Raw genomic sequence first — 26,182 nt, forward strand, 5'->3', positions numbered from 1 at the left:
GAATCAGAATTGACAATGCCAGCAGGTAAAAGCAGATCAGTCATTCAGTTCACTGTCATAAGGGAAGAGACACGCAAGTCACCGTGACCATAAGCGAGCCAGCTTTGGGTCAGCCAGTTTCATGGATGCCAGAAGACACAAAACTCCTGGATCAGAGACAAAGGGTTTCTACTCATGGCAATAGTAGTAGCCAGAGTGTCAGCAGGGTGTCAGCCCCAGTTCTCATGTGACCCTGAGAAGAGGGCTAGGTGACACCTGCACATGCAGTGAGTTGAGTTAGAGGACAGGAATTCTAAGCTTAAGGAATCTAATTTTTTTATAATGTGCAGTAAGCTTGCTTGCCCTGTGCTCCAGAGAGCTAGTATGTCTTTCAAGGCCAGTTGCTATATATTCTTTTTGTTGTTGTTTTGTTTATTGTTATATCAATTAACCCATTTATTATAAGTAAGCAATGTTTCAAACGGTGGAGCTTCTTCTGGTCCTTCAACTCCTTCAGTCTCCTGATAGCCGGCTTTACTGTGACAGTAGAAGTGGTGTTGTAGGTCCAGGTACCACCTGCTACGGTTTTCATGCAGGAACCACAACGCCAGATCCCCACAGCTTGTCTTTTCATCTTGGTTTTGCCACAGAAGGAGCAAGTGTACTTGGTGTGCTGGCTTATTTCAATCTTCTTCACCATTTTCCTGAAGGAGGTACCATAACGGGTCCAGTATTTATTGGCAATTCTGACCTTCTTGGTTGTGTTTAGCCATGTTGCCACAAACTAGGTCCGAGCCCAGAGAGCTAAACATTCTTGAAAAGACAGTCCAGAGAAAAGGAAACACTAGAGACCCTGGGAGAACTCAGCATTCATCTGAAACTTGCATGTAAACATACATTTACATAAGAACAATTAATTGTATAATTGAATTGCTTATGTTTCCACACCAGCAATTTATCTCTAGGACCTAGAATGGTTGAGTCTTTGCGCCACCATCTCTCCTTTCTTATTTAGTGTTCATATGTCTCTTTGAATCTATTTTTCTAAATTATAGCCTATCAATCCCTTTTCTTATTGACATAGATGTAATCGGGATATATATTGTTACTCAGGTCCTGTTCTGGCCAGTAACTAAAGCATCCTGTCTCTACAAAATGAATGCACTTTCCAGATGTTACCCATTATAAGATTCCACTCTATGGAGAGAGCAGTCATGTTTGCAAGTAGTTAAAAATTACCTTACTCTCCCGTGGTACCATCTATCCCCAGTCCCAAAAACCACTTCAGAGATAGTGGCTTGAGCATAAAATTGCTTTCTGCTGCTCTTCCTTAATATAGCATTAAGGAAATATATCTTCTATCTATAGATCCTATCTTTATAATACACATTGGCTTGCAGAATCATAGGAAAAAGTAACACCCAAGATATTAGCAGGCTGAGATTCTTGACTTCCTAGATCGGTGCCCAACATGAGACTACATAGCTGGTGCTTCACATATGTATGAAGCACTCAATAAATAGCATACTGTAAGGGCTCTGGCAAATAACAGAAACCAGTAAGTCCGGTTGCACAAAACAGGGAATTTATTATAAGAATAACTGTCTTCTGGAAACCCACAGGCAGGAATGCAGCCAATTTTGGAATGCCTACCCTGCCCTTACTGCTGTTTGTATATGTGACCCCATTCACTGCTACTCATGCAGCTACTGTGTGTCAGGCACAGTGTTTGTGTTGTGGCCAGAACACAAAGGGAACACAAACTGATCGACTTTTTCACAGCTTGAGTCCCAGGGTTTATAGTCTAGTAGAGAGACACAAATCAAGTTATCACACAAGTAGATCTAAAACTGCAGGCACGTGGTGCTGAGTGTGTAAAAAGGGAGGGCCTGACCTACTGAGGGAGGTCGGGAAAGGCTTTCCTCAGGAAGTGATTGCTGAGCAGAGATCCAAGTATAAGCAAGCAATAACGAGACGCAGGGGAAAGGGAAGCACTCTCCAGGTATGGAAGAGAGAAAAGGCGTCCTGTCAGGAGGGAAGCATGGCAAGCAACCAGGACTGGAGCTCCATGGCTGGAAAGCAGATTAGGTAACCTGCCCAAGATCACAATAAAACCAGGGTCAAGCACAGAAATCTCAGCCCAGATCTGCACAACTCCTCAGCTATTTTCATTCCCCTGCCCAGCCACCCTAACCAGCGAACATCATCTTCTTTCCACTCGAAACTTTTCTCAGGGATAGAGGTCTATCAATTAATGCTCACTCCAGAGGAAGAAAATCACCAAGTAGAACATGACAAAGAAATGCAAAGGCTTGAACCAAAGAAACCCAAGACCTTGCCACAGAATTCGGTTTGTTGTTTCCCAGTCTGGGACTGGGAAGTCTTGGGAAAGATCCATGTCAGTAGTACTCAAAGTGTGGTTTCTGGACCAGCAAAAGCAGCAGCAGGGAACTTAATAGAATTGCAAATTCTCAGGCCCAATCAGAGACCTAGGAGTCACACACTTGGGAGGAGGGGGACCCAGCAATCTGTATTTTAACAAGCAAGATGTCCACATACACGGGGTCTACATCAGTGGTTCCCAAACCTGTCAGTCCACATTCATCACCTGCGGAACTTGTTAAAATATTCTTAATATCTACAAAAACCAGAATCTCAGGGTAGGAACCTGTATTCAGATCATCAGCCTGGTTTGGGAGCCACTGGTTGATATCAAATAATAGTGTCTCACATGGTGAACAATTAATTTTCAAATGCCATTTTCCCTTTCTACGAAATTAACGGTAATAAATACCACAGGCTCTACGAGTCTGACTCGGTACGTAATTTGACTGATACCTTATTTTGACTTGATACCTTTTTTCTTATTTTGATGTTTTTTGATGAACGTCTCCTATCTCAGTTTTATATCATCATATCCACCAAAAATAGTATGAGATCTAATAAGTGCCTACCAAATTCAAACCTTGTTATTTTAATTGTAGTCTAAAAATCTGTCCTTGAAAATGTCCCCAAATTTCAAAATATCCAAAAGAAAGCACCCAGCCTTGTAATACAAATATGTATCTAATTCAGAGCTTTTTCTTTTTCCTGCTTCTGTAAGGAAGTAGATGTTCTAATACAGTGATTCAGCATTGTTTTAAATATATATACAAACAAATATGGGAGGAACCGAGCCAATATTATGTCTAAAAGCAAAATCCAAAAATACTTTCCAAGCTGAAAGAACAGATACCATAGATTCATTTTCAAGCAGTAACATTTTCAAGAATTTTCCCATTTTGGAATCCTTCCATATTTTGGGATTTATGCAGCTCATCTGCAAATCATATTGACTGGTCTACGGTAGCTAATTTTGTGTGTTTTTAGACAAAATAATAATATATGACTTACTTCCTTCAAGATATAAAAAGGCCACAGTCTAGTGAGAAAGACCAAAAAAAAAAAAAAAAAAAAAAAATCAGTGGTCATTGTGACATTAAAAAAGGCCCCAGTTATTGGTTATCTTCAGATAGTCTGGTGTCTGGGGCCAGCAGTCTTTGATTGTGTAAAATCAAAACTCGTGAAGTGGTTGCTGCTACCATTCCAATAACACAAGGAAGCAATTACAGTAGTTTTTAAAACATAGAAAAGAGGGGTGCCTGGGTGGCTCGGTCAGTTAAGCGTCTGACTTCGGCTCAGGTCATGATCTTGCGGTCCGTGAGTTCGAGCCCCGCGTCGGGCTCTGTGCTGACAGCTCAGAGCCTGGAGCCTGTTTCAGATTCTGTGTCTCCCTCTCTCTCTGCCCCTCCCCTGTTCATGCTCTGTCTCTCTCTGTCTCAAAAATAAATAAACATTAAAAAAAATTTTTAAAAAACATAGAAAAGGGCATGGGAAGAAAATGCAGCCTTGATTAAATATCTCTGCCTCTTATGACATTACAAAAAAATCACTGTGGAATTACATAATAAACATGGATTGTTTCCTATTATATGGTATCATCTTCAAAGAGGAAAACAAAACAAAACAGAAATCCTTCTATAGAGCACAGAGCCTAGAAGGCAGCATCAAGATTTACACTTTACCTGTAAAAATAATAGGATTAGAACAACAGCAAAAAAAGGTCGAAGCTCCTCTTCTATAGTTTAATCGAATAAGGACATAAAAGTAACAGATCCCTATATCTCATACTATATGCAAAATAGATTAAATCAAAATATAGTATCACAAAAGTTTTAGAATATATATATGTATGAGGATGACACAAAGCCACAAAGCCATCGAAGAAAAAGTAACAGAATGAACTTCCCCCAAATTAAAACGCTTGCAAGAGACTGCAATATTGAACAAAAGATTGAGATCCATAACAAAGCATTTGTACAAACCAAAAAGAAAAAACCAAGCACCCAACAGGAAAATAAAGAATTGGAACACACAAGTCACAGAGTGCAATGGCCAAAAAAAAACATAGGAAAAATGGTTAGCCTCACTAGCATCGGGAAAATGCAAAACAAGATAGCATTCTCTCACCTGACAGAGTGCTATTTTGAGATGTTTTTGTCCCTACATAAGGTTGTCTGCATATAACCTGTGTTACATTTGAAAGGTCCGACACCAGGGACCTACTCCTGCTCTGGACAGGCAGCTGCTGACAGGCCCAACTCATGGGTAGGAGCATTCAAAGGAAACACACACCTCCTCCACAAGGTGCTACCTGGGATATGGAAGGGGAAGCCCGGGAATCACCTAGTCCTTCTTAAAATCTAGAACCCTCTTCAAGCACCTGAACGGAAGACCCATTGAACTCTGCGGAAATGTTTACAACTTTTTTTTTAACTTTAAGTCTTACAAACTCCCTGGCACATCTCATGCACCAGGAAAACCAGTAAAAAGATGTATAATACATTGGTGAGAACATGAGTAAAAAGAAATTCTCATGTAGTTGTCAAAGAATAATTTTCAAGAAGTTGAAACATTACATAGTAAGCACAGATCAAAAGATTTCTTTAACTTATTACCAGAGGACCCCAAAGGATGACAAAAGAAGATAACTAGAAAAGAATGTGGGAGAGTAAGATTACAAACAAGTCAGACAATTAACATCCTACGAGGCTAAACAACTATACCCTCCTTTCTACCAGAGAAAACAAACAGGTCACTCTACCAAATATAAATCATTTGCAGCTTATCAATATCGTACAAGTTAACATCAGGCCTTACAGAGTCTGGGCCCTAATCAATCAGTAAAACAGAAAGGGTCAGTTAACCATTAGGTGGATTTTTAGGTACTGCTCTAGTTCAGTGACTTCCCAAACATTTGGTCTAAGGACTCCTTCACACTTTTAAAAATAATTAAGATCTCCAATATGGGTTTATATTTATTAATATAATGCTATATGCATTAGAAATTAAAATTTAAACATATATAAATGGGTTATATTTATTAATAAACATAGCATTAGAAATTAAAATTTAAACATTAATTCCATTAAAAACAATAAACTACATATTAACATAAATAACATTTTTTAATCTCTATTTTCTACTGCAAAACAACTATGAGTGAGCTGAGTGGCATCATTTTTAAAGTTTTCCAAATCATTAGCATTTCAAAATAACAATTTATCGATGACATTAATTCAATAATTACAAGGTTACAAAGACTATTAACAGGCATAACCAAAGATAGCTTAGTAAGAGTACTGAGAACAACCTGAGTTAAGCTCTAAAAACTCATGTATGTTTATTCTCAAACTACCACTTCAGAAAATTCTAGACAACACAAGAATTGCCAAGGACACCTCCCAGTAGCTGTCACAGTAGTGACAGCATCACATATCATACAGCTTTGGAAAACTCTACACATTTATAAAAGAATGAGAATGGTAAAGGCAACTAATGTCCTAGAATTATGAAAATAGTTTCCATTTCACACACCCTCAAAAGGGTCTTAGACACTCCCAGAGGCCTGATGCCACACTTTGAGAACCACCGCTTTTGTGTGACGCTGAAAAAGGATGCAGTAATCTATTTTCCTTCTTTCAAGTTTTGATATGTTTTCTAAACATATTTTTAATAAGAATGTAATCTGATAAACAGCCTTTTAAAGGCAATTTGACCTTTGAGCTCAAGACTCCTACAGAAATATCCGTAGATACACACACACACACACACACACACACACACACACACACACACAGTGTGAATCCCGGTAAATTCAGCAGTGTTCACTGTAGTCTCATTAACATTAGAGACAAATTGGAAACAAGTTGCCTCACAGAGGAATGATTTAAAAAGTGAAAGCATATATATGCATACATGCATACATTTACATATGTATACACAAACATTCATAACACACTGTCAAGTGAAAAAATTTGCAAAGCAAGATCTATGATGCTTTTCCTATTTAAAAACAATTTATATGAGCATATTTAGATATTTGTAAATATATGTAACTTAAAAGTCTGGAAATATACACCATACAGGTAACAGTGGTATCTCTGGGTAGTAAGAGAATAGTATACGGCAAAACAAACCTTTTTTAAAATTTTATATACTACTAGATTATTTGAATTTTTACAATGGGCATATCACTTTTGTCATTAAAAAAAAAAAAAAATGAAAAACAAGGTAACCAAGAGACATAGTGACTAAATGCAGTGTGGTATCCCAAACTGAATCATCAAAAAGGACATGACGGAAAACTGGCGAAATCCAAATAAAGCCTCTAGTTTAGTTGTACAAATTAAATAAAAACATTAAAATATATATAGAGAGAGACATTAAACTGCAAATATTTGACCCAGGAGATGGTGGCATTGTCCTCCAATAGCCAGAGACAAAGACTGCCAGAAACCACTAATTGGAAACCACACCCCCTAAGAAAAGTTCTCAGGTGGACACCGTAGGTGGTCCTTGGGGTGTACAAAGAGACATTTAAGTCAGCTGGTACAGAAGATCAATAGAAGACTGAGAAAGTGTTCCAAACACCAGCCACAGCTGGTGTTTCATAGGATGCAATGCATTGCAGGGCATAGTCTAGGGCAACAGCCGTAAAGAACAGAAATTTCAATTTAGGGTCTTTTTTTTCAGGTTGTTGTTTTTTTTTCTATATGCTCTTAATATCTGTCTTCTTTCCTCCTCCATTTACTCACATGTACTGATTTTCTCCTCTCTCAATTTTGAAATAATCATTGTTTCCTACGCCACTCCCAAGAAGCCTCCAGCTATGCTAACAGGAGAAGGTTCTGGAACAAGTCTGCCCTCTGAGAAGGTTCTGGAACAAGTTCGCCCTCTGAAGCTCCCGCTTCCATCACAGTTGAAGTGGCTTCTCCTCTCCCAGAATGACCATTCAGTCCATTGCAGCCTTGTGTATCAGGGAAATAGTTACTGGACAAAGTCCGTCCACAGGGCAACTTTCAAATGCTTATTAAATATGTGGCAAAACCCCCCTGCCCTGGTCTGTACCTTCAGCAGGATTTTCCTATCTTCCTCTCCCCTGGGAACAATAGTAACGCAGAGCTCTACCGCACTTGCAATAAGATACAAAATGAAATATACAGAACAATCTCAACTATGTTATCTTTTTTTAATTTATTTTTCAGTTTATTTATTTTGAGAGAGAAAGAGAAAGAGAGGGGGAGAGCGAGAATCCCAAGCAGGCTCCACACTGTCAGACGTGGGGCTCTAACTCACGACTCATGAGATCATGACATGAGCCAAAATCAAGAGTCAGAGGCTTAACTAACTGAGCCCCCCAGGGGCCCCTCAACTATGTTACCTTAACAAGTTATAGAAAATTCATCTGACTGGGCAGTCGATTATTATTAAGGAATTATTGATCTTAAAGACATGGGGGAGAGGGCACCTGAGTGGCCCAGTCGGTTGAGTGTCCAACTCGGTTTCGGCTCAGGTCATGATCTCAGTTTTGTGAGTTCGAGCTCCACATAGGGCTCTGCATGCACAGAAATTGCTTGAGATTCTCCCTCTCTTTCTGCCCCTCCCCCACTCATACTCTATAAACAAACAAACAAACAAACTTAAAAAAAAATAAAGATATGGGGGGGGAGTTAAGTCTTTACCTTCTAGAGATACATACTGAAATACATATGAATAAAAATAAGATGCCTGGGCATTTGCTTCAAAATAATTCCTGGCAGGGTGGGGAGGAATGAGTGAGGTACGGATGAAAATAAGATTGGCCACAGACTGATACAGTATTGAAGCTGCACGACAGCTGGGAAGAGGGGTGTCATTACATTACTCTCTATACTTTTACATGTTTGACATTTTCCAAAATAAAATGCTTTTTAAAAAGCCACAAAAAGAAGAATTTTTACATAAAGATGCTAACTCTAAAACTGAGGAACACAACGCATGAAGAAATTGTTAAAAGTCTAGGTTAAAGCAGTGGACTAGCCCTCTCCTCATGCTCCAAATTCCTTGAGATGATATTTTTAAGAAGAACTGGAGATTTACAACAGGGAAGGAATACAAGAGAGAGGGTAATATTGGGGTGCCAGGGGTTTTGAGAAACTCCTAAGTTCCGCAAAATGATTCTCAAATGTGGTCCTCCAGACAAACCTCATCAGCATCGCCTATAAACTAGTTTTTAGAAATGCAAATTCAGAGGGGAGGGGCCCAAACGGCGGAACAGCATAGAAGTCTTTTTTGCAGCTCCAGTCCCTGAAATACAGCCAGATCAACACTAAACCATCCTGCACACCTAGAAAGCTGATTCGAGGATTAACACAACAACCTGCACAACGGGAACCACAGAACTCAGCAGGTACATGGCGCGGAGAGGTGAACTGGGGGAGAGTGAAGCCACGGAGGTCAGGGAACTGTTTTTGCTTGTGGAGAGAGGACGGAGGGGCGGGGGGAGAGTACGTGAAAAGCAACCCCCCCCCCCCCACACACACACACACACAAAGGCAGCTGGAGAGAAAGTGGAAAAGTGGAAACAGCCGCAGGGACTGAAAAAAAAAACGGAGAAAGGAGAGGGTTTAAACTCTACTAAGACTCTATAAACAGGGGGAGCGCAGAGGCTGAAACTCTGCAGCTCTTTACCTGGTGGAGCTCTGGTGGGAAGAGCGAATCCCCAGGAGCAGAGTGAAGTTCAAGGGTTCTCAGGCCACGGACAGAGGCGGTTCACCTGCTGGGAGGACATCTGGTAGAGGCCGTGCCACACGTCCTGCAAATGTTCCTGGGTACGGCCGGCACCCGGCCGTTGCTTGGTGAGACCCTCCCCCAGAAGGTCTGAGCAGGTCAAAGCCACAGTCCCTCGGAAGTGAGGGGTCGGGAAACAGCCGCATCGGAGATAAAGCTCAGGAGGGAGGTGCCGCCTGGCAGCCTGACGGCTGGGCCACAGACAGTGTAAAGGCGGGGAGTGGATGGAAGCCGGAGCCAAAGACGGGTGCAGACGGCTGAGCCCAGAGAACAGAGTTCCCATACTAGAGACTGGGTAGTTGGGTCACGCCATTTTCCCTCCTCGCGCGCATAGGGACCGACAAGCGCCGCAACAATCCACCTCAGTAAGCCAAGCAGCGCCACCTAGTGGAGAATGGAGCCATTACACTAAGCCCCGCCCAACTGGGCCACCCTCGCTCTTCAGGAACACGGCAAGTCTCTCTGCCTGCTTAGTTTACAGACTATAACGTGCTTCATAGTTTGACCTCTAGGGGAAAACGATGTAATTTCAATTACACTTCAGTCTGTTTGCTGGTCCATCTATTCAATTTTTTTTTCTTTTTCTTGAATACAAAGAAAATATTTATTTTCAATTGTTATTAAAAATATTTTTTTAAGTTTTTTACTATATTTTTTACTTTTTTGTAAATTTTCAAAACTATTTTACTTCCATCTTTCCATTTTCTTCTATTTCATTGTATTCATTTTTTCAAATTTTCAAACTTTTTTTTCTTATCTTTTCCTTTTTTCTCTAATCTATCGAGCTCCTTTCAACAACCAGACTAAAATTCACCTAAGATCTAGCATCATTTATTTGATTTTTTTGCGTGTTTTTAACTTTTTAATTTTAGTGGTTTGGTTTTTTTTTACCTTATTCCTTTTCTTCCTTCAAAATGATGAAATGAAGGAATTCCCACCAAAAGAAAGAGCAGGAAGAAACAACAGCCAGGGACTTAAGCAAGCCAGCAAGATGTCTGAACCAGAATTTACAATCACGATATTAAGAATACTAGCTGGGGTTGAAAATACATTAGAATCCCTTTCTGCAGAGATAAAAGAAGTAAAAGCTAGTCAGGATGAAATAAAAAATGCTGTAACTGAGCTCCAATCTCAAATGGATGCCACGGCAAGGATGGATAAGGCAGAGCAGCAAATCAGCAATACAGAAGACAAACTTATGGAGAATAATGAGGCAGGAAAAAAGAGGGAGATTAAGGCAAAAGAGCACGATTTAAGAATTAGAGAAATCAGCAACTCATTAAAAAGGAACAACATCAGAATCATAGGAGTTCCAGAACATGAAGAGAGAGAAAAAGGGGTAGAAGGGTTATGTGAGCAAATCATAGCGGAAAACTTTCCTAACCTGGGGAAAGACACAGACATCAAAATCCAAGAAGCACAGAGGACTCCCATTAGAGTCAACAAAAACTGACCATCACTCTGGAAAACAGTATGGAGGTTCCTCAAAAAATTAAAAATAGAACTACCCTACGACCCAGCAGTTACACTACTATGCATTTATCCAAGGGATACAGGTGTGCTGTTCCGAAGGGGCACATGCACCCCACTGTTTATAGCAGCACTATCAGCAATAGCCAAGGTATGGAAAGAGCCCAAATGTCCATCAATGGATGAATGGATAAAGAAAATGTGGTGTATATATATACGATGGAGTATTACTCAGCAATCAAAAAGAATGAAATCTTGCCATTTGCAACTATGTGAATGGAACTAGAGGGTATTATGCTAAGTGAAATCAGTCAGAGAAAGACAAATATCATATGACTTCACTCATATGAAGACTTTAAGACACAGAACAGATGCACACAAGGGAAGGGAAGCAAAAATAATAGAAAAACAGGGAGGGGGACAAAACATAAGAGACTCTTAAATATGGAGAACAAACAGGGTTACTGGAGGGGTTGTGGGAGGGGGGATGGGCTAAATGGGTAAGGGGCATTAAGGAATCTACCCCTGAAATCATTATTGCCCTATATGCTAACTTGATGTAAATTTTAAAAATAAATAAAGGGGGGAGGGAGAAATGCAAATTCACAGGCCACATCCCAACCTCCTTAATTCTAATCTTCAGAGGTGGGGACCTGCAATCTGGATTTAACAAGCCCTCTGGGTGACTTTGATGCCCACTGAAGTTTGAGAACCACTATAAAGCTGATCAGACTGACAAAAAACAAGAGTGGAGAGCCTCAGCCCAAATCAGCCCTGGAGACACCAACAGAAAAGGTAAAAGCAATTCCAAGGATACTCTAAGCTGAGTCAACAAGGGACAGAAGGTGGAGGCCTCCAGCTAGCTGCAACTGTCAAGTCCTAACCTTGCCCACCTCCAAAACCAAGTGGTGGGTACAGCGTGAGAGCTCTGCCCCACATAGAAGAGCTATATCCTCAGAAGAAAGCCCGGTATATCTTGGCAAAGAGACGGGGGTGATGATGGGACAAGAACATAGATCTCCTGCCCATTCCCCATCCATGTATTCTAAAAAGTCTGCATGAACAAGCCCCCCTTTCTAGGTCAAAAGTCTTTTGGAGACAAGAAGGCTTATACCAATGTGGGGAAAGTCCACACCCAACTACCAATACATTCATCAAGTAAATCTTTCATATGTAAGAGTGATACTTTAAAGACAACAAATAGTGGTAAAGATAATTAATACACTGAACAAATTAAAAGTTGGCAGTAGGAACAAAAGTAATTAGAGGAATAGAAAATAAAGTGAAAATTCCAATTGCTATCCTCAGAAACAGAAGGGTACTCCAGCTATGAAAAAAGCAATTAGAACAAGAAATCTTGAATATTTAAAAACAAATTACTAAACTTAAGATGAAATAGAAAAGCTAAAATACTAATGTCATGGACACACCTGAAGAGAGAATCAGTGATCTGGAAAATAACATCTGAAGAAGTCTTCCAGAATGGAGCAAAAAGACCAAGACAAAATATAAATGTCCAATGACAGAAGATGAAGGCAGGAGGTCCCACAGTTACCCAGTAAGAGGTACAGAAAAATAAAACAGATAAAATGGAAAGAAAGTCATTAAAGATGTCTTTCTAGAAGCTGCCCTCAGTGCAAGAATGGTCCAATTCTGCAAAGTGAAAGGACCATGGGGTATGGGAAATGTTCCACATACCCAGACACATAAGGGTGAAATTTTAGGACTCAAACCATGAAAAGAAAATCCTAGAAGTTTTTCAGTGACAGAAAAGCAGGTTTCTACCAATAAACAAAAAGAGAAGGTGAGAGAATCAGATTGGTGTCTGGGTTTTAAATCAGCAATACTAGCAAACAATCATGTTAAGGCTTTACAATTCTCAAGGGAAATGATGTTGAACCTAACACCCTAAACTCAATTTTAAAAAATTTCAAATGGAGGATGCAACATTTAATGACCTGAAGATATGCTTCAGTACACCAAAAACCTCACCCCAGGATGCAAGAAAAAGCAGTGAAAAGGACACAATAAAACTTACAGTTGTCTAAATAACGACGCATACTGTTAAACACACACAAACACACACACCAAGATAATAGAGATTAATCTGAAACAAATACATGATCACACCAGGAGAAAAGGTCCAGGCGGGCAAGTGCAAGAATGCTAAGGGAGAGGGGTGGAGGACATGGCCACTGTAACTGCAAACACAGAGAAAAGGGTAACCACTAAAGGAACAGCAATATGGTTAATTATTTCCAAAGCACTAGAAAGAAAAACGAAGAGAAAAAAACAACACTCAATCGTGCCACTGAAAAGCTGAAATAAAATGGCAGGGACAGTCCAAACATTTCAACAATTTCCATTAAATGCATTAAATTCCCCAGAGACTATTAGACTGAACTCCCAAAAAGCTGTTTTGACTAGAGTAATTAGGGAAAATAAAAGTCAGTGCAGGACTGAGGACAAAAAAAGAGCACTGCATAGTTATAAAAGGCACAACTCAGCAAGAGTCATCATAGAATGCTTTCACATCTCAGAAATCAATTTACTGTATGAATAGGAGAGGAATGTAGAGGTGCCTGAGTGGCGCAGTCAGTGAAACATCAGACTTCAGCTCAGATCATGATCTCACAGTCTAGGAGTTTGAGCCCCACGTCTGGCTCTGTGCTGACAGCTCAGAGCCTGGAGCCTGCTTCGGATTCTGCGTCTCCCTCTCTCTCTGCCCTTCATGCTCATGCTCTGTCTCTCTCTGTCACTCAAAAATAAATGAACATTAAAATTTTTTTTTTAAAAAGAGAGAGAGAAATGTAGACTGTATGAGCAATTAACAAGCTAAATCCAAAAATCCTTCTATCCAAGAACAGGCACCCCTCCCCTCAAAAAAACTCATAGAACATTTACAAATATTGACCATGTATTCCATAAAGGAGAAGCAGTATGGGCTGTATTCTAGGGGCCTGGAAATTTTAAATGCACTTGAATAATTCCTGGGTTAAGTATAAAGGTAACTGAATCTGAAATTATCCACTAGAAATAAACAGCAGTCACCAGAGCTCAAGACTGCCAGACACAGTCAAGGTAGTACTCAGAAGAGCATTTTCAGTCTTAAATACATTTATTAGAAAACAAGAGAAATTGAAAATCAAACGTTGCGCAATACACTTTAAGGCAGCGGTTGTGCACATCCCTGGAGACCCAGGGGTCTGTGAAAGTAGCCCTGGGGTCTGGAATCATTTATGTACTTACAGCCTATGGAATGCGCATGCCAACCTGTGATAAAACTGCAGACTAAGTCATGTTTTACAACATCAACCCCATTTGTAACCCTGGTTACTTAGTCACGATGAGATGAAGGGTTAAGAGTCACAACTATGAATAATACAAAAATTAAACTGAGTTCCTTAAAGTCAGGCAAGGCCTCGTTCATGTTGATACCTTTAATCCATGTATAGTGGTGGCACATAAGCAAGCACTCAACAGTACTGTATAACCTGAATTAAGTAATGTACTGGACAGGTAATTTTCTAAAGCATTGGATTCACTGGAAGAGGAGAATAAAAGAGACTAAAACGGTCTATATGGTGGTTACAAAGTCGGGAAACACAGACCTCATATGAATTTTAATCTCAGCTCTGTAATCAAATAATGTTACATGCCAGGTGTTCCAGGATTCTGGATAAGATGAGGTCTTCCTTCAAGACTCCCATCAGCTTTCTTGCCTTTTTCTTGCAGGCAAGATTCATAGACTTCCATAATCACAATGTCAGATAAAATCAGTTTTTCAACTACAACAGACTGATTTTTAAAAACCCAGTCAAGAAGGGAAAGTTCCTGCTCTAGCTAGCACAGGTGACTACAACCTAAAATCAAAATCTCTGGTAGGACAGGACTCAAAAAGATCCATTTATTTAAGACATTTAAAAAGGGTTCAATTAATATGCTCATAGGATGGATTTTAATTAAATCTTAAAACTGAGGCTTTCCGTTATTTCACAAACTACTGCTTTGGCTATAAATTAGTTGGACCTCATCCAGTACCATGCTTTACATAGTTTTCAACAGAAAAATTAAAAAGGTACAATTCTGAACTATACCAAAAAGAAGTACTTTCAGTGACTCCAAACACACATGGAGGACATATCTATATTAATATACCAAACATTCAATATTTGAATTACTTAAGTAGTGCCAGTAGGTGAATTTCAAAATGTCCTTTGAAATAAAGAGGGAAATTTTAAATTTCAAGACCTTCGAGTTGAATTAATTGATAGGGTTTATTTTTAAAATAATCCCCCTTGCTATAGTTAAAGAATGATTCTTGCTCTCCTGCATTAAAAGCAAAATGACTGTATTTCTCTCCCTAACCTACAGCTTTGCTCAGCTGAATTCAACATTTTTAAAGCTTTTTTCTCTACTACTAAACCAGTATCTTCCATTCTTAACTGGTCCAAGAGCAAACTACCTTATATGACAGCAATACATACAAATAAATAAAAATAAAAAGCAGAATTCTGCCAGCAATTATTATGCACAACCCCAACAATACAGACACACTCTTAAAAATCAGTTATGTATTTATTTGCATAGATTCAAAGGAAAGAATTAAAAATCCAACATAATATCCCATGAGGCTGACAATTTAATTATTAATCCAGTTGTCTTTTAAAAATGTTTTCCTCTACTAACTTTAGGAGTTACATGAGCGCTGAAACATCAGGTACCTATACATCTTTAGTTTTTGCAGAATTAGTATTAAGTCCAAAAAAGTCATTTTTGATGATGTACCGAACACACTGCAAAATAACATTTCTTTCATGTCGAATGTCTGGAGCTAAAAGCTAAAACAAAAAACAAAACAAAACAAAAACAATAAAATGATTAGCTGGTAAATAAAACATATCCAAGAAATACAATCTAAAATATTATTATATTTAAATTATTTGTTAAAACAATAATGCAGGAACATTTCCTTTTAACTTATACCAAGACTATTTAGCTTTTTAAACAGCACAAATGTTCACATTTGGGGTCCTCTCTAGGAGTATCTAACAAAGGACAGGAAATATAGGTTTAAAAGTCTGCAATTCTTTAATCTACAAATCCTGTCAAAGAGGACCCTCCTAAAACCAAACCTACAAACAGTATAGAAACTGATAAGCAGATATATAAATACAGTAATAATGAAACCAGCATTAAAAAATCCCAACATTCCTGGAATTTTACAACTTCTCATTTTTGTGCTTATTGTAATCGAAAGAAATCTAAAAATCCCTGATTTTTAGAAGAAACACATAACCAAGGAATCATATGTGATCTGCAGAAAAGAGTAAGATCACTCAATTTCTTTTCTGATGTCATTAGTGTAGTCTAGAAACATCACAGAGGAACAAATGTTCAGTGGAGAGAGGATTTAATTTACTACTTATAAGGTAAGTATTTTAAAAATGCAATTTACTTTATATAAGCACTGAAATTTACATTTCAGATCAATTTTAAGAAGAAGCAACAGTGTCTACATGTAACACCCCAAAGAGTGCAGGCACAGAACACTTTAGCTACAGCATAAGCACTTACTTGACGGGGCAAAAACAGACTTTCACACAATGTCAACAGTTCTACAACTCTAGTAAAAAATTTGGAATATTTTCTATCACTCTTAGCATGAAAGTCCTGGGTCACTGAACAGCTTCATGTCCATTAATTAGAATCAAAAGATGTGATGCTTCCTCTTTTAAAATTTGTTGAAGAAATAAGATTTTTCAGCATATCACGCTGAGAATAAAGTCAATAACGCACAAAATAAACGCATAAAAACCTCTTTCACCCTTTAGTCTGCCACTGCATTTATCTGTGCTTTCAATGAAAACTTTAACAATGTCAGCACACCTCAATACATATTTCCTTGCCAATCAGTTAAATCTAGATTCTTTTATTTTAAGCAGTTTTGAAAAGTGTAACTATTCTACACATTTACCAGACGTCAGCTATATGTGAAATGAAGCTTCAAAGTTAAGATACACAGTTGAGTCGTCAAGGAGCAAATGTTGTTGGTGACCTTAAAAAACACGCATCGTGAACCCACACACAGACCCAGTGGCTGTCTTCATCATCTGAGAAAAACACAAAGATCACAATGTAAAGAACAGTCATTTACCATTTCCAGGAGATATGGATGGTGTGTTCTTGGTTCAAATAATGTTTGATAGTTGTGATAATCTTTTCTCCTCTTAGGGTTTGTCTTTTTAAAACTTTTCTTTTGGCTCTCATACTTTCTAACAGTCACTTTAACATCTTGACTTGGTTTCTTAGGAGTTTCACTATGAAGAACCTCATCTTCCACCAGAATGTCTGCTTCAGTCTTAATGGGAGCTTCTAAATGTGATGAACAAAAAATACAAAAATAAATAACAAAAAAAAAAAACAAAAAAACCCTGGTAAACTTCCAACAATTTAAAACAAAAATAGTCAATTATCCCCCCCCCCCCCAGCAGCCATAATACTGGCTACTTAGTAATAAAAACTAGGCATTTATAATATAATACAATATTTTTCAAGTTGGGAATATAATTTGCCAAGAATTGAAGAGATTACCATAAAGAGCTACAGAAAGTGATCCCTATGAAGGAAATAATACCAGATGGAAACCTGGATCTACACAAAGAAATGAAGAGTGTCAGAAATCGTCAATATGTGGATAAATACAAAAGACATGTTTTCTCATTTGCAAAAGGTTTTAAAGATAACTGTTTATTCAGAGCCAAAATAATAACAATGTATGTGGGATTTATAACATCTCTCGGAAAACCCATGATAACAATAGCACTAAGGAAAGGAAGAGGAAAATGTAAGTATATTGCTATAAACTTCTTAAACTATATGTGAAGTGGTGCAATATCATTGAAACTATATTGCAACAAGTTGAATGAAGATGCACACTATAAACTCAGACCAATTCCTAAAAAATAAAAAAGAGGTTCAACTAATAAGCCCATATTTGCACTACCCTTAAAATAAGACAAGATAAATGCAAAGGCAGGAAAAGAAGGAAAAGAGAACAAAAAACAACTGAGACAAAAAGAAACAAGCCAAATCAATTACCATATATATAAATAATTTAAACATCCCACTTAAAAGGGTGAGTGGTCAGACTGGGGAGAAAAACACAAGACCAATTACATAATGTCTACGAGAAACCAACCTTAAACTGTAGCCAGTCCTTGCCTTGCACAAACAGGAATGACAATAAATCTCAGTTACCAAGGAAGTACTTGCCCCAAGGTGTTGGCACCTTGATTTTGGCTCAGGTCACGATTTCATGGTTTGTGGGTTTGAGCCCCGTGTCAGGCTCCCCACTGATAGCACAGAGCCTGTCTGAGAGTCTCTCTCCCTCTCTCTCTGCTCCACCCCCACTTGCATGCTCACTTGCTCTCTCTCTCTCTCTCTCTCTAAAAATAAATAAGTAGGGGCACCTGGGTGGCTTAGTCGATTGAGCGTCCGATTTCGGCTCAGGTCATGATCTCAGTTTGTGAGTTTGAGCCCCGCATCAGGCTCTCTGCTGACAGCTCAGAGCCTGGAGCCTGCTTCGAGTTCTGTGTCTCCCTCTCTCTCTCTGCCCCTCCCTGCCCCTGCTCATGCTCTGCTTTCTCTCTCTCAAAAATAAATAAACATTTGGGGCGCGTTGGTGGCTCAATTGGTTGAGCATCCGACTTCAGCTCAGGTCATGAGCTCACCGTTAGTGAGTTTGAGCCCCGCGTCGGGCTCTGTGTGGACAGCTAGGAGCCTGGAGCCTACAGCCTGCTTTGGATTCTGCGTCTCCCTCTCTCTCTCTCTGCCTCTCCCCAGCTTGCACTCTGTCTCTCCCTCTCTCAAAAATAAATAAACATTAAAAAAAATTTTTAAATAAATAAATAAACATTAAAAATAAATAAATATATAAATAACTTTTAAAAAAAGAATTCAAAGTGGTTTATAGAGTTCAAAACTATGGGAATAATAACAAATGGCAGAAAGGGCACTATTTTCTATTATTTCCTTCCCCTCCAAGTATTGCTCTTCCAATTCAGGAACACGAAAGTCAAATGGACCGGAGCTCACACTGTCAATCTTCTGCTAAGGAATGAGGAACTGGGACCAGTTATGTTTTTCTTGAGGCTCACAACATTTCCCAGCTTAGTGTCATATTTTAATGCAATATTTATCAATCCAAATGAATTTAAAACATAACCGTTCAAGTTTTTCAAACCTATAAATCATACTTTTTTGGTTTGTGGCCTTTTAAAATGAGTTTTCAGTTTAGAGGACCACCGGTCATAGCCCAAACCAGTTTGAAAAAACAATTTTGAAGAGCTATAAAACTGCACTTAACTTCTAACATGGCAAAACAAAAACAAGAAGCTAACATGCAAAACCCAGGACAGATATCAAACTAACCCACTTGGAAACATTACTCACTGAAATTTTCTTTCCTATGTATATCTTAATGATTCGGAGCCAAGCACAGCCTCTTGTTTTGCTTCAATGTTTCTTGAGGGACCCTTTCCTTGTTTAAAACTCTTTCTGGAAAAGCACTATTCATGTTTAAGATCCTCTCCACACCTTTGTATTAATTCCCAAGTTGAGACAGATCTTAATTATGATGATACAATTGTTAAAATCTGTGATGAATCAGACTACTCCTCTCCATTTAGAATCCACTTGAATAAGCAGCCTTCTAGATGTTATTTCATGGTTCAGCGAAAGCCCCCTTTATTTCTTTGGTTTACTTCTTCCAAAGTCCCTCTGTGTCAATATTCTATCCTGTGGCCCAGAATTAACCGTGAAAGTTGGAAACTTGCTAGTGACCTGGGCGACTATGTACAATAAAGCTGAATTCAAACTACAGAAAATAATTCTTAAGCCTTAGGAATGTGAAGTAAGGTCTTTTTCCTTTAGGCAGGGAATTTTAGACAATTAGTAAAAATAAGTTCATATAAAATCAAATGTATCTCTTAATAGATGATATCTTCTATTATCTATAAGAAAAGGCTATGCATTTCTGTTCAGGAACACAGAGCATGACTATAATGAAAGGCAATATAGTTGACTTTTTTAGATTTTTAAGTCCCTAAACCTAGGCTTTATATCAGCTCTAACACATACTAACTTCACAAACTTGTCTTCTTTAAATTTAAGTTTCTATAAATGAAGGAGTGGGACCTCCCAGTTTCCTTTCTTCCTTCTAACTGAAAGATGGTGGCAGCCTCAAAATGAAGACATGAGAATGAAAGTATCAAATGTTTTATCTTAAGAGAGAAGAGAAGAGAGCATTAGTGCAGCTTGTTTTTATGAGATTCAGTAATCTGGTAACAGCTTTCATTGCTATCACCTGTCATAAATAAGAGCGATAAGCAGGAAACATAATATGTGTTTAAAGAATAACTCCATAATCGTATCAGTGTATTGGAAACAAGAGTAAAGAAACAAATACTTTTTCTTAAAGTAAAAATAAAAATAAGAAGAGGCAACCATCTGTTAAGAAATAGTCTGATAAAGCCAGAGTAGTTTATATATCAAAATTCAAGTAGCTTTTAACCAGCTACCATAGTAAATCGTGGTCCATTAAAAAAGAAGAAAAAGTCCCTATGTTACGGATACATCTAAACATTATCCTTCATATTAAAGCCCAACTCTTTCTCCTTCAACATCTTCCAACTATACAAACAGTGATTACCTGTAACCTAATTAATATTAAAAGTGCTGCCTTCTTCATCCAATTACACTCAAATCCTCCCTTCTTTCTACACACTCACTTGTAGACCCTATATTCTCATCTTCGGTATAGCTCCTACTGTGATTACACATCTTGTCCCGAGACACACACAAATGAATTCTCTCATGGACGGTAAAGCCCAAATAAATTTGCCATGCAGAGCCAGGGTTCCACAACAGAAGGACACGGGCTTACTCAGTAAGCATATGCTGATGATTTATATATGAACCCTGGGTTTAGAACTGCAACACTACGACGATCAATAACCTACTCACAACTCTTTTAGGTGCCCCTAAAAAAGATGCTAGATTAAGCTGGTTTGTCAACATCTTTAAAGGTTAGACATGTATCCTGTACATCACTGACTTCTCAGAAAGAACAGTCAAGGATTCCATTTCGTCCAGTATTTAAAACACATAGGCTAATTCAACCACAAGTACAGTTACTGTGTTCCTCAAATGAGCAGTTTATATAAATACGCTCTATAAAGAACAATGCTCCATATACATCTAAGGAATTCTATTATCCATTTGGTCACAAATGACCTCTACCTACCAAAGGTGCTAAATAATTTTTTTTTCTTTTTAAAGTTTATTTATTTTGAGAGAGAAAGAGCGAGCGAGCGAGCATGCACACCAGGGAGGGGCAGAGAGAGAAGGTGAGAGAAACCCAGGCAGGCTCCAGGCAGAGCCCGAAACAGGGCTCAAACTCACAAACTATGAGATCATGACCTGAGCCAAAACCAAGAGTCGGATGCTTAACTGACTGACCTACCCAGGCATCCCTGAATAAACATGTTAAGACAAGTGTTCTTGAGAGTAAAAAAAAAGAAATTAACTTTCTTTGTCGTATCTTTTAGAATTTTTATTTCATTAATGGAATATTTCTCTTTCCCTTTCTCTTCCTCTTCTGTCATTATATTATTTTTGCCTTTTTCTCCCAGGCTAACAATATATTTCCTCGTTTCTCCAGTTTTCCTTTTTCCTATGCTAACTTCACTTCTGAATCAGATGAAAAAAGTGAAGATTAAATAAAGAATATACTTGACACATCTTGCCCTCAGAAACACACACATGAAAGGATGCTACTGATGCACAGTATACACCAAATTCAAAAGGCACCAAAACAAAACAAACCGCCTGTAACAACTGAAGCCACAACTTACCTTCTGGCTCACTCTCTGACCCTGAGAGACTGCCATAGCTGCTCATTAGTGAGCACAGGGCTGGTGTTACTTCCTTGGGTATGACAGTACTCTGTGGTTTCTCCTCTTTATCAGACTCTGAAACAGAACAGGAAAGAAGGGAAACAGTCAACCAGAAACATCCACCACCATATTTAAGAAAGCTGACAGTCCCCCACTCCCTCAGATGTTAATAAAAAGGAAGCAATTTCTGATCATTTCCCTAATCTTCCCCAAAAGCAAAATTCAGGAAACCTAAAAATGTCCCTTGGTTTGAAACCTTCATGGTCAAAGAAGCTATCTGCCCCAAAGAGAAGACAGAGGGTCAATGGAAGCTACAAAAAGCTCAGTTTCTTACCATGCTTCACAGGTTATGGAATTTGGGCCTTCTCTAAATTAATTATACAGTCTTTGCTATTAATTATTTTACTTCATTTATGCTACTGTGCAAATAATTAATTTCATTAAGGCAGTGGAAAGACCAAGACCAGAAATTTATTTAACTTCACTAGATTGGGATGGTTGACTGTAAAAATTAGATTTAGGAATAAGTAAACTATGAAAAAAAAATCTACCTCTTTTGTTTTTAAGACTGGTTTTGAGGGCACAAGTAATATTTAAAACACTTTATACACAAAGGATTACTCAAAGAGTTACACTGAAATGAATTCACCCAAAGTTTTTATTATTTAGAACTTCTAAGAACTTAAGTAAACAAGTTAAACCAGAGAATTGAGCAAGTCTCAAAGAGCCTGCCAAAGGTAAAGTGTTTGATCATAGCCCAGTGAACCTGGCAGTAGCCTCAGGACACTGCCTATTACATGTGTTTTTGGCAGCTCTAAAAGTGTATTCAATCTCTTCTAACCAACCAATAAAAAGAAAGCCTGACTGAAGAATGAAAACAGGAAGTAACCTGTCTATGTAATAATGAACCAGCTCAACCCACAACCAATATGAAATGTTTCAAGACAGCATTTAACATTCACCAAGTCAGCCCAGGGGAAAATGAAACATGCTAGTAGGATATGGGGTATACGTCTATGTGAACAAGGAACTACCACCTGCTGGTGTATGAAGTTAAATCCCCTCTCCTCCACCCATCCATACTAATCAGCACCACAGCCCCCAAAACGGCTCCTTGTCAATTTTAAGCTATTTTATTATCTTTTCTCATGAATTAAATAAGGGAAAAGAAAAATACACAGTTTTATATACAAATTACTAGTGGACTAAAGAGAATTCTACAGCAATATTAGTATGGAGACTGTTCATCTCATTGTTTGAGTGATGAGATGCCAAACTGTATTATTTCCTTCTAAGACCCAAAGAGAGGTACCGAAAAGCACAACACAGTTGACTATAAAGCTCTCTAAAAGCATAAGCTTGTTTAAGTCTCAGGAGGTGTCATATGTTTTCACTATTCATTACAGGTGATGAAATCAAAATTCAGAAAATCTAAATTACTTTTCCTTCAGGTAACAAAATTATACAACAGTTGGATCAAATTTAAATCCGGGCTATTTGACTCTAAATCCCAATCTTAATTAGTGGGCTAGAATATCTCCTATAGATACATAAAGTCCTCTTCTTAAAATGAGGCCATCCTACCAAAATGTCTCCATGGACGGGGCACCTGGGTGGCTCAGTCAGCTGAATGTCCAATTCTTGGTTTTGGCTCAGGTCATGACCTCACAGTTGGTGAGCTGGAGCCCTGCATTGGGCTCTGCACTGACAGTGCAGAGCCTGCTTGGGATTCTCTCTGTCCTTCTCTCTCTCTGCCCCTCTGCAGCTTGCTCTCGCTCTCTTTCTCTCAAAAAAAGAAAAATAATAATAATAAAAAACATAAAAAAGTTTTAAAAAAATGTCTCTATGGTCAATAATAATGCTAAAAAATATCTTCTTCCAGCCTTGGTTCCATTTCTCTGTTCCCTGTTCTAGCAAAACTCCAAACAACTACCTGATCTACTTGGAGGTCAACAAGCACAAGTTACAGGGGGGAAAGGGTTCGGCTTTGTTCAGTACTGTATCTTCAGAGCCTAAAACAATACATAAATGTTCAACAAATATTTGAAGAACAAACTGTTGCATGAATGAATAACGACAAGTTCAAAAAAGGCTAACTAGTACAGAACAATAGGGTTAGGAAAAGGTAGAGCCTCAACACAAACCTAGTTCTGTCTGGATTCAAAGCTCTTTTTTTTTTTTTTTTAAAGTAGTCTCCACAGGGTGGAGCCCAACCTGGGGCTTGAACTCACGACCCTGAGATTAAGACCTGAAATGAACCACCCAGGGGCCCTTCTTTCTTTTCTTTAATAACATGATTCCATTTTTATTTTTAAAAATCATATACACGTGATAAGAAAAACATTACAAGGATATACAACAAAATGTGAGCAGTGGCTGTCTCTGTAAGTTAAGAAAAAGTAGGGTTTTTTTTTTTTTTTAATGCTTTTTAGTTTTTTCTGTTTTTATAATCAACATAATAGAAAAGCACAGGGAAATAAACCCTGGGGGATAGTGTTTCCTCACAACTCAATTCGAAAAGTGGAGGGCAAGGCTTTGATTGGCCTACATATCACACCTTTTCCTGCCTTTTTTTTTTTTTATAAAAAACTTTGTATTTGAAACAATTTTAGATTTACACAAATGTTGCAAAGATACTACAAAGAACTTCCACATACTCTTCACCTAGCTTCCCCTACTGTTAACATCTTACATAACCATGGCACATTTCTCACAGCTACCACATTAACATTGGTATAATACTACCTAATCTACAGATTATATAGTAATTTCACCACTTTTCCTACTTCACCACTAATGCTCTTCTCTTGTTTCAGGATCCAATCCGTCGTGTCACAATGCATTTAGTCATTATGACTCCTTATCTGCGTCTTCTCCCAATTTGTGATGATTTGTCAGGATTTCCTGGTCTTTCATGAACTTGAAGATTCTAAAGACTACTGGTCATTGTAGAAGGCCCCTCAGCTAGGGTCTGCCTGATGTTTTCTGATGATCGCACGGAAGCTACGGATTTTAGGCAGTGCCGTTCTCATCACATCATTTCAAGGGCCCATGACATCAACATCACTTATTACTGGTGACATTAACCTCGATCTCTTGGTGGTCTGACTGGTTTCTCTGCAATAAAGTTACTATTTCTCTCTTTTATTATTCTGTTTTTTCAAATGATTAAGTCCAGCCCACATTCAAGGGAAAGGGAATTAAGCTCCTCCCTCTTAGATAAGGAATATCAAAGAAACTTGGACATATGTTAAAACCACCACAGTATTATTTTACTAGTAATTAATAAGGGGGAGATATTTTGAAACTATATTAAAGTTTTACATTAAAGTTTTGCCACTAATTTTACCATTCTTCAGTGGGTCTTGCCTGAAACAATTACTGTTGTCGTGTTTTAATGGTAACTTTCTATTTCCTTCATTTCTCCTACTTTTATCAATTAGAATTTGTCTGTAAAATCTGTTCTTCCTTCCTCATTTTTTATTTCTATCTGTATGGACTCATGGATATTTGTTCTTTGGGTTCTAATCTATTATTCTTTATTCTGTGGGTAGAACTGTTCCAACTTTGGCTCTTGGGAGCATTTTCCAGTTGGTCCCTATATTCTTTGGACACGCCTGCATCCTCACATTTTTCTGAGCACTTTCTTCCCTTCTGGCACTATTAAGGTGCTCTAGGTTCACTTTGTATCTTCTCTGTCCCAGCTCTACAGTCAATCATTTCTCCAAAAGGCCCTGGTTTCTTCAGTTTGACAATGGTAAAACCACAATATGGATGCCTGGTGAACTCACTACCAGGACTGTCACATAGTTCGCTGCACTTGAGTACCCTCCCCATGGGTCCACACAAGTGAACAATTGCTCCCCGCTTTTGTTCTCCCTCAGGCATGTTTTGGGAATCCATGATATGCAATAACACTTTGAAAAGGGGGATTGTCTTTTTGGCCCTATCAAAACAGTCCTTGACCATGACTTTTCATCTAAAAAAAAAAAAAAAAAAGAAAAAAAAAAAAAGCCATTCCCAAAGTCCCTTGGATCTACCAGCAGTTCAAACGCAGGCATTTTTAGCAGCTGCAAAAAGTATGCTGAAGGCACTGTACTGGCTGACAAAATTATACTCACGAAAATTCACTCACTTTTTAACAAAAGCAGCCAAAACACCTCTCTAACCCAAAAATGCCAGTATAAAGATAGGAGCAATGAAGATGATAAAATCAAACTTTAAAATGATTACAAAATACTAGCTCAAATAATTTCTCTTACTGTTAAAACCCTAGCAATCCTTTCCTTAGGGTAAACCTCACCTCACTCTCTCACACATACATATCATATGCCCTCTGACCAAAATACATATATATATAATAATCTAAAATTTATCACTGGACTATGAATTTCTTGAAAGCAGGGAGAAACTTCTCTAAATTACAATCCTGAACAAGCAGAATGTGGGACCTCAAGTAAATCCTTACTGAAATGAAAAGTGGGAAAAAAATGCCCTCTGTAAGTCTTGCAGACTTTGTAAGTATAAACCCTAGGTGTAAACGCTTCCCATCTGGCTTCTTCCTACAACTTCTTTCTTTACGTGTCTCTCGCCTTCATCCCCCTATTTCCTATAGCCTTTATGAA

At 38.3% G+C, this 26,182-nt stretch overlaps 2 protein-coding genes across 2 annotated transcripts in view; both read right to left on the minus strand.

Annotated features, from left to right (window-relative positions):
- Window positions 1-355: 355 nt before the first annotated feature.
- Window positions 356-1,239, minus strand: LOC109265810 (60S ribosomal protein L37a-like). Its single transcript, XM_019447365.2, has 2 exons — window positions 1,219-1,239; window positions 356-763 (listed from the first exon to the last, which is right to left on the minus strand). The coding sequence occupies exons 1-2, from the start codon at window positions 1,237-1,239 to the stop codon at window positions 371-373; spliced, it is 414 nt and encodes a 137-aa protein (XP_019302910.2). The 3' UTR covers window positions 356-370.
- Window positions 1,240-15,158: 13,919 nt separating this feature from the next.
- Window positions 15,159-26,182, minus strand: part of NUFIP1 (nuclear FMR1 interacting protein 1) — a 39,592-nt gene continuing 28,568 nt past the window's right edge. Inside the window, exons 8-10 of the mRNA XM_019447508.2 lie at window positions 21,516-21,632; window positions 16,757-16,974; window positions 15,159-15,440 (exon numbers count right to left, since the gene is read on the minus strand). Of these exons, the coding sequence (XP_019303053.2) occupies window positions 15,324-15,440; window positions 16,757-16,974; window positions 21,516-21,632 (452 nt within the window). The 3' untranslated portion in view covers window positions 15,159-15,323. The remainder of the gene's footprint in view (window positions 15,441-16,756; window positions 16,975-21,515; window positions 21,633-26,182) is intronic.

The sequence above is a fragment of the Panthera pardus genome, unplaced genomic scaffold (genome assembly GCF_024362965.1).
Source record: "Panthera pardus isolate Hobbes unplaced genomic scaffold, ASM2436296v1 HiC_scaffold_1, whole genome shotgun sequence".
In the NCBI taxonomy this organism is placed as follows: domain Eukaryota; kingdom Metazoa; phylum Chordata; class Mammalia; order Carnivora; family Felidae; genus Panthera; species Panthera pardus.

Excerpts from the sequence above, each read along its gene's own strand:
- LOC109265810 (XM_019447365.2), bottom strand. The coding sequence starts at position 1,239 with ATGGTACCACGGGAGAGTAAG. Across the intron at positions 764-1,218 it reads TGGTACCACGGGAGAGTAAG|TTTGTGGCAACATGGCTAAA; the intron begins GTAATTTTTAAC and ends GCTCGGACCTAG.